General features: G+C 38.8%; 1 protein-coding gene across 6 annotated transcripts in view; it reads left to right on the top strand.

Annotated features, from left to right (window-relative positions):
• Positions 1 to 12505, top strand: part of KDM5B (lysine demethylase 5B) — an 82153-nt gene that overhangs the window by 42368 nt on the left and 27280 nt on the right. For all 6 annotated transcript variants that reach the window (XR_005988465.1, XM_041759235.1, XM_041759270.1 and 3 more), the window contains 7 exons: positions 473 to 631; positions 1662 to 1781; positions 3314 to 3472; positions 5068 to 5249; positions 6511 to 6673; positions 10235 to 10354; positions 11368 to 11562. Coding sequence is in view for 5 of the 6 variants with exons in the window: in XM_041759235.1 (XP_041615169.1) it covers positions 473 to 631; positions 1662 to 1781; positions 3314 to 3472; positions 5068 to 5249; positions 6511 to 6673; positions 10235 to 10354; positions 11368 to 11562 (1098 nt within the window). In the remaining variant the exon portion in view is untranslated. The remainder of the gene's footprint in view (positions 1 to 472; positions 632 to 1661; positions 1782 to 3313; positions 3473 to 5067; positions 5250 to 6510; positions 6674 to 10234; positions 10355 to 11367; positions 11563 to 12505) is intronic.

Genomic DNA, 12505 nt, shown 5'->3' with positions numbered 1-12505 from the left:
TGGCTCTGTACTTAGCCAGAGTCTGCTTGAGATTCTCTCTCCTCTTCCTCTACCCCTCCCATGCATGTACATTCTCTCTCTCTCTCTCTCTAATTTTTTTTTTTTTTTAAAGAGAGAGAGGGTCAGTGGGGCATGAGATCTCAGATTATGACCTGAGCCAAAATCAAGAGTTGGATGCTTAACTAACTGAGCCACCCAGGCGCCCCTAAATTTAAAAAAAAATCTTTAAAAAAACCACACAGCTGAAAATGTTTTGAGATTACACTTTAGTGTTGGGAATGCCTTAAGCATTGTAAAGTATCTCTAATAAAAGAAGAAGCATTTTTATTTAGAATACCTCTTCTGGGGGTGACACATTTTCATTTGAAAGATAGAAAAACTAGATTATGCCTTTCTCCGTTGCATCCTTAGAATTTGACAAAATCAAATGTAGCTCATGCTCCTTGGTTCTGTACCTATTTTATTGCTGCAGGTGGATCTGTATGTCTGCCTCTTATGTGGCAGTGGCAACGATGAAGACCGGCTTCTCTTGTGTGATGGGTGTGACGACAGTTACCACACCTTTTGCTTGATCCCACCTCTCCATGATGTTCCCAAGGGAGACTGGAGGTGTCCTAAGTGTTTGGCTCAGGTAAGAACTAATGGCTGAGATAGCATTAGAAAATTTCCTTTTGGGGGGGCAGCCTGGGTGGCTCAGTGGTTTAGCCCCACCTTCAGCCCAGGGTGTGATCCTGGAGACCCAGGATGGAGCCCCACATCGGGCTCCCTGCAGGGAGCCTGCTTCTCCCTCTGCCTGTGTCTCTGCCTCTCTCTCTGTCTCTCATGAATAAATAAATAAAATCTTAAAAGTAATAAAAGAAAATTTCCTTCGGGGCACAGCCGGGGGCTCAGTGGTTTAGCGCCGCCTTCAGCCCGGGTTGTGATCCTGGAGACCCGGGATCAAGTCCCATGACGGGCTCCCTGCGTGGAGCCTGCCTGTGTCTCTGCCTCTTTCTCTCTCTCTCTGTGTCTCTCATGAATAAATAAATAACAAAATCTTTAAAAAACGAAAAACAAAAAAAATTTCCTTTAGGATGCTTTTTGTTTGCTTTTGGGTTTTAGATTTAGCAATTGATAACAGTGAGGCTCATGAAAAAAAGTGGCCTGACTAGGAAGGAGGTCTTGGCAGTGAGTCCCACGAGCTATGCAAGAAGCTAAGAGGCAGGAAAAAAATTTTAACTATTCTTAGGAAAAAAAGGGGGGGGGGGCGGACCCCAGGTGGCTCAGAGGTTGAGCGTCTGCCTTTGGCCCAGGGTGTGATCCTGGGGTCCTGGGATCAAGTCCCACATTGGGCTCCTTGTGGGAGCCTGCTTCTCCCTCTGCCTTATCTCTGCCTCTCTCTCTATGTCTCGTGAATAAATAAAATCTTTACCAAAAATTTTTTTTCATTTCAAAAAGCATTGCATGGTGTTTGCAAAAATTCTTAGACTGAATGACTTAAAAATAGTATGATTTCACAATTGATAGACAACAGTTCTTCTGATCTTTATCAATCCAGACTTTTCTATTTTAAACATATACTACATAAGTAATTCTACTAATCTGTTTTTTAAAAAATACATAAAAATATTACTATATGTAAGTAAAAATATTCTTTTTACCTTTTTTTTTCTTTTTGGCAGGAATGTAGTAAGCCACAAGAAGCATTTGGCTTTGAACAAGCAGCCAGAGACTATACCCTCCGTACTTTTGGGGAGATGGCGGATGCATTCAAATCTGATTATTTCAACATGCCAGTCCATGTATGTACATACATACTGCTTTGATTTGGGATTTTAATAACTTTTAGAAAAAAGGTGTATGAAGACGATTTCCCTTGGTACTTAGTTTTGATAATCGTTATCATAAACAGTGAAACCTTTAATTTGTTTAGTGGTATTAAAAGTCCACGTTACATTAAAATGCATTCTGGTTTTTCACTTGATTTCTCTAAAGATGGTCTTTGCCACACAAATCATACAGCAGGAATAACAATGTTTTAATAAAGGAAATCATCAGGAATCTTTTTAGTTCAAGAAATTTAATTTAAAGAAAACTTCACAATTTATTAAATGATTCCTCTGTGCCAGTCAGCATGCTGTGCATTGGGAACCTATTATATATTGTTATGTTCACATAAGTTGGTATCTTAAAACTTTAAGATGACTATATTTTAAATTCTCTTTTATGCTCTTAGAAGCATGAACATTTTTCATTCAGCATTTAACATTGCATCAAGTGAATACACCAGAATTGAATGGTTTTCTGCCATAATACTGGACACTTAAGCTGTTTTTTTTTTTTTTCTCCCCAACAAAGTACTATAGCTGACCCTTCACACATGTAGGTCTCTTTTTAGTTGGATTGCTTTCTTGGGATGCTTACTGAGGTCAGTATTTATCCACTTTTCCCCCACTTTAATGGCTGTATCATTTATGGGAACCCATAATGTATGTGTGAACCTGTTTTTCCTGATAGTACTGACAAAAGCTGTTAAGTTATTTAAAATGTTACTTAATGAGCTTATAAATTCAAGTTATACTTTATTTGACTTTCAGTTATTTTGACCCCCCTTACATTGTATGATTTCCCCGTATGTTTGCTTAACTAGTCGTGGTGCGTATATGACCTCTCTTTTTCTATCCTTGGTTGGCTTTTTATTTTACTTAGAAGATGAGGACTTTGAGGATATTGAGGCATTTAAGTTCCCTTTCTCTAAACTTGCATCAGATTAATAATAGATCCTAGACACTCAGTCTCGTGGCTCTTTATGTTACTACATGCTACTGCAAAGTAGTTGCTCCTTTTGTTCAATTTTGCGCTCTTTTTCATCATGGTTGCCTGCATTACTCTCAGCTACGTCATTAATGAAAGGATGGACTCAGGTAATGTGTTATAGCACATCTCGAAGGACGAAGTATGATTCAAACACAGCTGTTATTACTGTATAATAGTCAACCAAGTTATATTTCTCACCCACAAAAACCTCTAGTTTTTGAATGTCAGAATTTAGCTTTCCTTGACTCCCTTTTAGTATAGTGGTCAGGTTGGTGATTTAGGAGCATATATTCTTAATCAGTACTTAACTCTTTTAGTTATAAAATTGCTTTTAGAAATTGTTTCCCATGTCTGAACTGCCTGGGATCAATTGTGGAACATTATGTTTATAATTTTCCTTAGGGTGCTGTCCTGTGATTTCTGTCCTTTAGCTTATCTTTTCAGATTGGTCATGGGTAGTTTGTGAGTGTCTGTGAAAAAATTCAGTTTCTTGTCTTCCTCCTTGTTTTGTTTCCAGATGGTTCCCACAGAACTAGTTGAGAAAGAATTTTGGCGACTGGTAAGCACTATTGAAGAGGATGTCACAGTAGAATATGGAGCTGATATTGCCTCAAAAGAATTTGGCAGTGGCTTCCCTGTCCGAGATGGGAAAATTAAACTTTCACCTGAAGAGGAGGTAGGCTCTAGCTGTGAGGCACTTCTCTTTCAAGCAGAGGCCTGTATTTAAAGCTAATAGTTCAGGATATCTTTATCTAAAAGGCATAGTACAGGACTTACTGTACTTACTGCCTACTGCATACATGTATGTAGTTGGAACTTGAATTATTAATTAAAATTCTATTTGGTTGGCTCGAAATAATTTATGACTACTTTCAGCACATTCTTGATTACCGGATTTTTTTTTTTAAGATTTAATTTATTTATTGATGAGAAACACACAGAGAGAGAGGCAGAGACACAGGCAGAGGGAGAAACAGTGTCCATGCAGGGAGCCCAACATGGGACTTGATACCGGGTCTCCAGGATCAGGCCTTGGGCTGAAGGCAGGCGCTAAACCACTGAGTGACCTGGGCTGCCTGATTACCAGATTTTAAAAAATCTTTATGTATTGATATGAGACAGAGACAAGCAAGGGAGAGGGATAAGCAGACTCCTTGCTGAGTGGGGAGCCTGACACGGGGCTTGATCCCAGCACTCCTGAGATCATGACCTGAGCCAAAACCAAGAGTAGGATGTTTAACCGACTAAGCCACCCAGGTGCCCCTGATTACCAGATATTGAATGACTTTGAGAAAAACAGAAGGAGCCCACAGAGGAATTCAGGTCCCAGCTGTTCAACTATATTGTGATGATATGGGGAGATTACTTAACCTCCCTTTGTCTTTAGTCTGTAACTTGGTATCGCCTTCCAATGAAAATTTGAGGGATTGAGGCCAGACCTAAATTTATCTTTGAATTTTAATGTTTATAAATCTATCATTTGCCACAACAACAAACTTCTAGGAAGTTTTCTTTTTTTTTTTTTTTAATTTTATTTATTTATTTATGATAGTCATACAGAGAGAGAGAGAGAGGCAGAGACACAGGCAGAGGGAGAAGCAGGCTCCATGCACCGGGAGCCCGACGTGGGATTCGATCCCGGGTCTCCAGGATCGCGCCCTGGGCCAAAGGCAGGCGCCAAACCGCTGCGCCACCCAGGGATCCCCTCTAGGAAGTTTTCTATTCCTATCCTAGTAGGAAGTCAGGTTTTTTTAAACCACTTTGTAATCTAACAGATACATAGAAAAGTACATAATCATGTGCACATCTTGATGAATTTTCACAAACTGAATACACCCATGTAACCAGCACTAGAACAAGAATTAGGACTTTACCAAACCTTACCCCAGAAGTTCCCCTTTTGTCTTCCCCTCTTTTACTACCTTCCCTGTCGCAGGACTACCACTATCCTGTCTTACAACACCACAGATTAGTTTGCCTGTTTTTGAACTTGGTATAAATGGACTCATACTGTGTATTTCCTCTGTAGCCAACACAAGGGCGTGAGCAAATGCAAAAGTATATGCTACATGAATCTATTTATATTAAAGCTCAAAACTGAGCATCTAATCTATGGGCATCTAAGAAGTTAGCATAGTGGTCTCCCCTCCTTTTCTCTGACCCCAACCTTTTTATTTTGAAGACTTTTCAGCCAGCTTTTTGAAGCATTCAGAATCTAAAATGTTAGCATGATATGGCTAACCCTTTATACCTTTTTGGTGTCCTTTTTAGGAATATCTTGATAGTGGCTGGAATTTGAACAATATGCCAGTGATGGAGCAGTCTGTCCTTGCTCACATTACTGCTGATATATGCGGCATGAAACTTCCTTGGTTGTATGTGGGAATGTGCTTTTCTTCATTCTGTTGGCATATTGAAGACCACTGGAGTTACTCCATTAACTACCTGCACTGGTAAGAAGTTCTTCGTAACCTACGCATGGGATGTAAGCTGGGCTAGAAGCTTTTTAAGTGTGTCTGAAGTGGAACAAACTATTTTTTCCTTAAGTTTTCACTATTCTTGAAATAAGCATCTTAATAAGTAAAGGCAGTGGTTCTGAAAGATTCCTAGGAAATCCGTAAATCCCCTGAAATTGCACACAGTTTTTCAAGTATAACATGTTTTTGGGGAGGGGATATATATACAGCTTTTAGTGAAAGAAGCTTTCACTCATGGCAAGATTAAAAAGCACTGAGCATTGCTTTTACTATCGAGAAATCCCATCACGTGGCATTGGCAGCCCAGATACCCCTGGGTAAACTGGTGGATAATAGGACCCACCGTCCTCCAGGTCCCCGGGACTGCCAGCTTGTTTTGTGCTGAATTCTGACAGTCATTACCGTAGAAAGGGCTTCTTCAGTGCACGCGTGTGTGGTGGTAGAGTAGAGATAGACTTTTCAATTAAACTTTTTAAACTCTTTAGCCAAAACCATTTCTTCTTTCACATCTGTTTTTACCCCCTCCATATCCTTTGCTTTTCTAAGTACGGAAGTATTTGAAGATCTGTAACTCACTTAAAAGCCCCTACAAGGAATTTGAGGATGTACCACAAGAAAGAGCAAGTTGGGAAATATATGTGGAGCATCAGTTCTGTCTCCCTAGGCAATTGCTCCCAGCTGTAAAATGAAGATTATATTTACCATATCTCATAGGGATGTTACAGAATAATTGGTCGACAGTTTAAAGTGCTTTGAAGAATAAGAGCTCTTTAGAAATGCTAATGCCTTATTAGTGTTTGATTTAACCTCGCCTGTCAGAATGGACAAGGGAAAAGGAAGATGGAGAGTTGCCATCCCTTGTCAGTTGCTATACGAAATTGTGGTAACCACATACCCTGTAGCTAGCATGATACCTTATATTCTTAGAAATTCTAGATACTTATATTTTCTAAAGAGTCATATAAAAATGGGAGGGAGAAGAGTGACCTCAGATAGAAAGTCTCATATTTAAACTCTATACTTGAAGGGGGAAAATGCATCACATATGTTTAGATCACATTTCTAATGACACTCAGTTTGAACATTCCTTTGTAGCATAATATTACAAAGCAGGGCCTGAAAAATACAGCTTGTTAACTATTTTGTTGGTGTTAGAGTTGCAGACTGATTTTCTTCTAATGAAATTTCATGTTTTTGTATTTCTTAAGATTGATTTATTTTTACGATCTGTTTCCAGGGGTGAGCCAAAAACCTGGTATGGAGTCCCAGGGTATGCTGCCGAGCAGCTAGAAAATGTAATGAAGAAACTAGCTCCAGAGCTCTTTGTGTCCCAGCCAGATCTTCTCCATCAGCTTGTGACCATCATGAACCCCAATACCCTGATGACTCATGAAGTGCCTGTATGTTCTGGGTCAATCTTCCTGCACTCAGGCTTAATCCACCACTTCTCTTTCTTGTTACTCAGTTTTTTATGAAGTTGGTTTAGTTACCTGTGTCCCATACCATAACTAGATAGCAGAAGCAGCTGTTTGGTGGAATATGATACTTTATTGCAGCAAGCCAATAAGACTGGATCCTTGGACACCATAAAAACCAATTTGTTGTGGTTAATAACTAGGTTGCTAAGCAGCCGTATTTTGCAAATATTAAATGTGATGCTTCCTTTTCTTTTTCAGTGTCTAATTCAGGCTTTTTAAATTATAATCTTTCTTATAACTTCAGTCTTTCAGTGCAACAAAACAAAAACCTTGGTGTTATTTGTATGATTTACTGTGAAAATGTCTAGGTTCTGTTACAATTAGATCTAAACTCTAAAAAAAAAAAGAGAGAAAAAAAAGATCTAAACTCTAGTGTCAGAATCCTTCATACCCTGTCCGTACTTAAAAAAATAATTTATGGAATCTATATGAACTAAATTTTGAATGATAAACTGAAATGATTTGCATGCTTAGTAAATAATAGTTATATTATACCTCCGCCCCTAATTAAGCTTGTTTATTTATTTATTTTAAAGATTTTTATGTATTTGAGAGAGAAAAAGAGTGCGAGTGTCCTTGAGTAGGGAGGGGCGGGGCAGAGGGAGAGGGAGAAGCAGGCTTCTCACTGAGCAGGGCGCTGGGACCTGGGGCAGGGGCTGGGGGCTGTGGCAGGGGGGCGGGGTGCTCTATCCCAGGATCCAGAGATCATGACCTGAGCTGAAGGCATGTGCCCCTAACGAGAAAATTAATTTCAAGTCCTTGAGCTTGGATTCTAGACTGAAAGGTGCTGTTGCTGATATTGCCTCTGATGCTCCTCTACAAAGTGACACTTACTTGTATATAGGCTTCCTGTTGGAGAATGCTCTGAAGATATTTTATGAGACCAGATGTGAATGATAACATTTTCTGTGCTAAAGTGAATTCCTGATGATGTGACCTAAACTTCATGCCTTGGGGTTCATAGGCTAGTAAATGAGGGCAGATGCAAAGGTTTTTTCTTTGAGGGATTAAAATTATTTATGGACAATAGCTTAAAAAATAATGATCAGTAACTCCCAAAATGCCATCATCTCCTCGTTGTTGGTATTTTCCACATTGAAGTTTTCCCATTCATATTGATTGAGCTTTCTGATTTGTTATAAGTAACTTGTCCCTAAATGAGACCTTTTGCCATGGTTTTCCATTATTAAGTTGAGGAACCCTTGAGGCTTGATTCTGGGCCATAGAGATAACATGAGTGAATCTGTGCATTTGAGGGCTCTCAATTTAAGGGAAACGACAGATAATGTTTACACACATTATGGCATGGTGGTGTGGTTTGACAGTAGTGTCAACAAGGTAGCTGACCTTTTAACTCTGTGGAGAATTAGAAAGGACCTATAGTGACCATTTGAACTCATAAGACTTGGAGCTCTAATAAGGAATACTTTTGGCAGATTTGGGGTGGAAGGGAGGAGGTACTCCCAGTAGAAGGGATTGTACTTGTGTGGTGGGTAGTGGTTTTCAAACTTCTGACTATATCTGAATCCTGAATGGCAGGTGACAATACACTTGGCTGAACCTCATCCCCAGAGTTTCTTGGGTGTTCTTGTTGTTTTGTTTTGTTTTTTTTAAGATTTTATTTGTTCATGAGAGACACAGAGAGAAGCAGAGACACAGGCAGAGGGAGAAGCAGGCTCCTCCGGGAGCCCAGTGTGGGACTTGATCCCTCAACCGTGGGATTATGCCCTGAACCGAAGGCAGATGCTCAGCCTTTGAGCTAACCAGGCGTCCCCAGAGTTTCTTGTTCTGTTGGTCTGGGTGATGCTTGAGAATTGGCATTCCAACAAGTTCCCAATTGGTGATGATACTGTTAGTCTGGGAACTACATTTTGAACAACTGTTGATGTAGAAAGATATATTGAAATGATATTTAATTATTTCGTAAATTCAATCTGAGGATTTGTGTGCCTAGATTAATAAGGATTTTTTTAATTAAAAAGACTATTGAAGTATAGTTGACATCATTAGTTTCAGTTGTACATCATAGTGACTTGACAGTTTTATATATTGCAAAATGCTCACTACAGTAAGTGTAGTTATCATCTGTCACCAGGTCGTTGTTGACTATATTCCCTATGCTCTACTTTCATCCTTGTGACTTACTTTTATTACTTTTTTTTTATAACTGGAAGTTTGTACCTCTTAATCTCTTTCTGCCCATGCCAACCAATCCCCTCCCCTCTGGCAACCACCAGTTGGTTCTCTATATTTGAGTCTGTTCCTGGTTTTGTTTTTTAGATTACGTAAAAATGAAATCATGATATTTTCTTTCTCTGACTTATTTCATTTAGCATAATACTCTCTGGGTCCATCCATGTTGTGAACAGCAAGATTTTTTTTTTTATGGCGGAGTATTAATAATATACAAACATTCCTTTGTATATTTATACTATGTCTTTACTCCCATCTATCAATGGACACTTAGATTGTTTCCATATCTTGGTCATTGTAAATAATGTTGCATTGAACACAGGGGTACACATATTTCCACAGTGGCTGCACCAATTTACTTCCCACCAACAGTATACGAAGGTCGTCCCCTTTTCTCCACATCCTTGCCAACACTTGTCTTTTTGTTATTAGCCATTCTAATAGATGAGCGAAGACCTCTCACTGTGGTTTTGATTTGCATTTTTTTGATGATTAGGGACATTGAGCATCTTTTCATGTACCTGTTGGCCATCTGTATATCTTTTTTGGCAAAATGTCTATTCAGGTCTATTTTTCAATTAGATGATGATTATTGGTGTTGATTTAAATGAGTTCTTTATATATTCTGGATATTAACCCCTATTGGATATATCATTTGCAAATGTCTTCTCCCATTCAGTAGCTTGCCTTTTCATTTTTATTGATGGTTTGTTTCCTTTGCTGTGCAAAAGCTTTTTAGCTTGCTGTAGTCCCAAGAGTTTATTTTTGCTTGTTTCCCTTACCTAAGGAGACCTATCCAGAAAAATATTGCTAAGGTTGACATCGAAGAGATTGCTGCCTTAATACAGGTGTTTTTTTGAATTGGGGTAGGAAAAGGAATTGTTGGAGGGAGGTAAGCTTGAGGGCTATAATAAGATCTCTTTATGGGATGACATACTTGAAAAACAGTGGAATTTCATTAATTGGTGGTAAAAGATGCTAATTTGGTATAATAATATTAGAATACTCGTAATTGTAGTTATATTTAGATGTGTCCTAAACCTGGATGTAGCCAATTTTTGTAGTAAAATCCGTGTTTTCTAGTTAGATCCTAATCAACCCTCATAGTCTGGAATACTACTCCATCTTGTGGCCGAATAGAGTATCTCTATGATCATTCTACCATAATTCTTTTTGTTGGCTCACTTGTAATTAGAAGAAAGCTTCTCTTTCTGGAATATCATCTGATAGTCTGTGTCCAGATTGTCTTTCACGAATGTCACTAAAAATCCCCAATTTCTGTCTCTCTAGGTTTACCGAACTAATCAGTGTGCTGGGGAGTTTGTGATTACATTTCCAAGAGCCTACCACAGTGGTTTTAATCAAGGTTTTAATTTTGCTGAGGCTGTTAACTTCTGCACTGTCGATTGGGTATGTAATTATGACTTAGCCTTTTTGAATATATTGTTTTCCTACAGAAGTGTAGTATATGACACTTGAGAAGCTTTCGTGTGTGGTTGCTTAAACCTGGTGCTCCTCAAATGGCCGGTCTACAAATTGATTACCACCCACAGTGGGGTAAAGCACTTGGCACCACATATCAAGCCTGTACTGACTAAACACACTGCTCAGTTCAGCTGATAAGTTTTTCTTCTGTAAAAGTGAGACTTGATGAATAAATGAGTCTGTTGATTTACATTTTGGGAAAATTCAGTATCTCATTGCAAACTTGTAACAAAAAGTTCATTCAGTCTTAAGCCTGTGTAACACTAGTTTAAATTTAATGTATAATACAGCAATTTTTAATGATGCATTTGGTTTTAGTTGTAAGGTGGAATTTTTATATTGGTATTAATACTTTTCTTTTACATAAAAAGATCTAGTTCAAGTGTGTGATGTTAAATCTAATGAATTATAACCTTGTTTCAGTGCTTTACTGAGTAATAGTACTACCTGTACCTGAAATTATTTTCCGTTATATAGTTTAGAGCATCGTTAATTCCCTGAAGCAGGTTTAAGTCAGCATAGTTATTTCAGGAAATGTGTAAATTCTCATGTCCAGTTAGATTGTACACTGAACATTGACACATTGTTAATACATTGGGTTTTTAAAAAATGTCTTTATTTATTAATCTCTACACCCAAAGTGGGGCTGGAACTCATGACCCTGAGATTGAGTTGCATGCTCTTTTGACTGAGCCAGCCAGGCACCACCATACATTGGGTTTTTTAAACTACTTTTTAATTAGATACCTGACATGCCAAAGCTTTGAGATGCAAAGGCTAGAAAAGGGCCAAGGCCTCTTAGAGTCTGGCTATAGGGTTGATAAATATTATGACCCAGAATATGCTCTTTGGTAATGTGATAATGATCAGAAGTCTTTGGAAATAAAAAGGAGAAAGAAAGATGAATGTCATGTATTATCCTCTGTCTTTTGAAACAGCTGCCATTAGGCCGACAGTGTGTGGAGCATTATCGCTTGCTTCACCGCTATTGTGTATTTTCCCATGATGAGATGATTTGCAAGATGGCTTCCAAGGCTGATGTACTAGATGTCGTAGTGGCTTCAACTGTTCAGAAAGATATGGCCATTATGATTGAGGATGAGAAAGCTTTAAGAGAAACTGTTCGTAAATTGGTAAGATTTCTGGAATCCCAATTGGTGTGTCTCTGGATATTACTTAGTAAAATTCTTACATTAATCTCATTTTAAGAAGTCTTTTCTTAGGCTAATTTCCTTTAAGACCCATTCTGGAGATGCCTGGTGTCTCAGTGGTTGAGCGTCTGCCTTCGGCTCAAGCTGTGACCCCAGGGTCTGGGGATGGAGTCCCACATCGGGCTCCTTGCGAGGAGCCTGCTGCTTCTCCCTCTGCCTGTGTCTCTGCCTCTCTCTGTGTCTCTCTTGAATAAATATATAATATATTTGAAAAAGAAAAAGATCCATTCTGATAGATGTGTATTAATATCTCATTTTGGTTTTCATTTTCTCTAATGGCCACTGATTTACTGAACATCCTATCATGTATGTACTTATTTACTACTTGTGTATGTATCTCTTCAGTGAAGCGTCTGTTCATATATTTTGTTGCCCACCCCCTTTTTTTATTGGATTGTTGTGAGATTTCCATTCATTCTGTATACCAGTCCTTTATCAAATGAGTGTTCTGCAAGTATTTTCTTTCAGTCAGTTGCTTATCTTTTTTTTTCTCAGAGCAGTGTCTTTCTAATTGATGAAGTTCAATTAAGCAGTTGTTTCTTTTATGCATCTTTTTTTTTAAAAAGATTTTATTTATTCATGAGAAAGAGAGAGAGAGAGAGAGAGAGGCAGAGACACAGGCAGAGGAAGGAGAAGCAGGCTCCATGCAAGGAGCCCTATGTGGGACTGGATCCTGGGACTCCAGGATCACGCCCTGGGCTAAAGGCAGGTTCAACCACTGAGCCCCCCGGAGGCGTCCCATCTTTTATGCATCTTTTTAGAGATTTATTTATTTTAGAGAGGAGAGAGATTGGGGGAGGGACGGAGGAGGAGAGGATCTCAGGCAGACTGTCTGCTGATGTGTGGCTCAATCTTCTGATCCTAG

This window comes from Vulpes lagopus, chromosome 1 (genome assembly GCF_018345385.1).
Source record: "Vulpes lagopus strain Blue_001 chromosome 1, ASM1834538v1, whole genome shotgun sequence".
Taxonomy (NCBI): domain Eukaryota; kingdom Metazoa; phylum Chordata; class Mammalia; order Carnivora; family Canidae; genus Vulpes; species Vulpes lagopus.
Note: the sequence above shows the minus strand (reverse complement) of the source record. Positions and strands in the feature narration are given on the sequence as shown.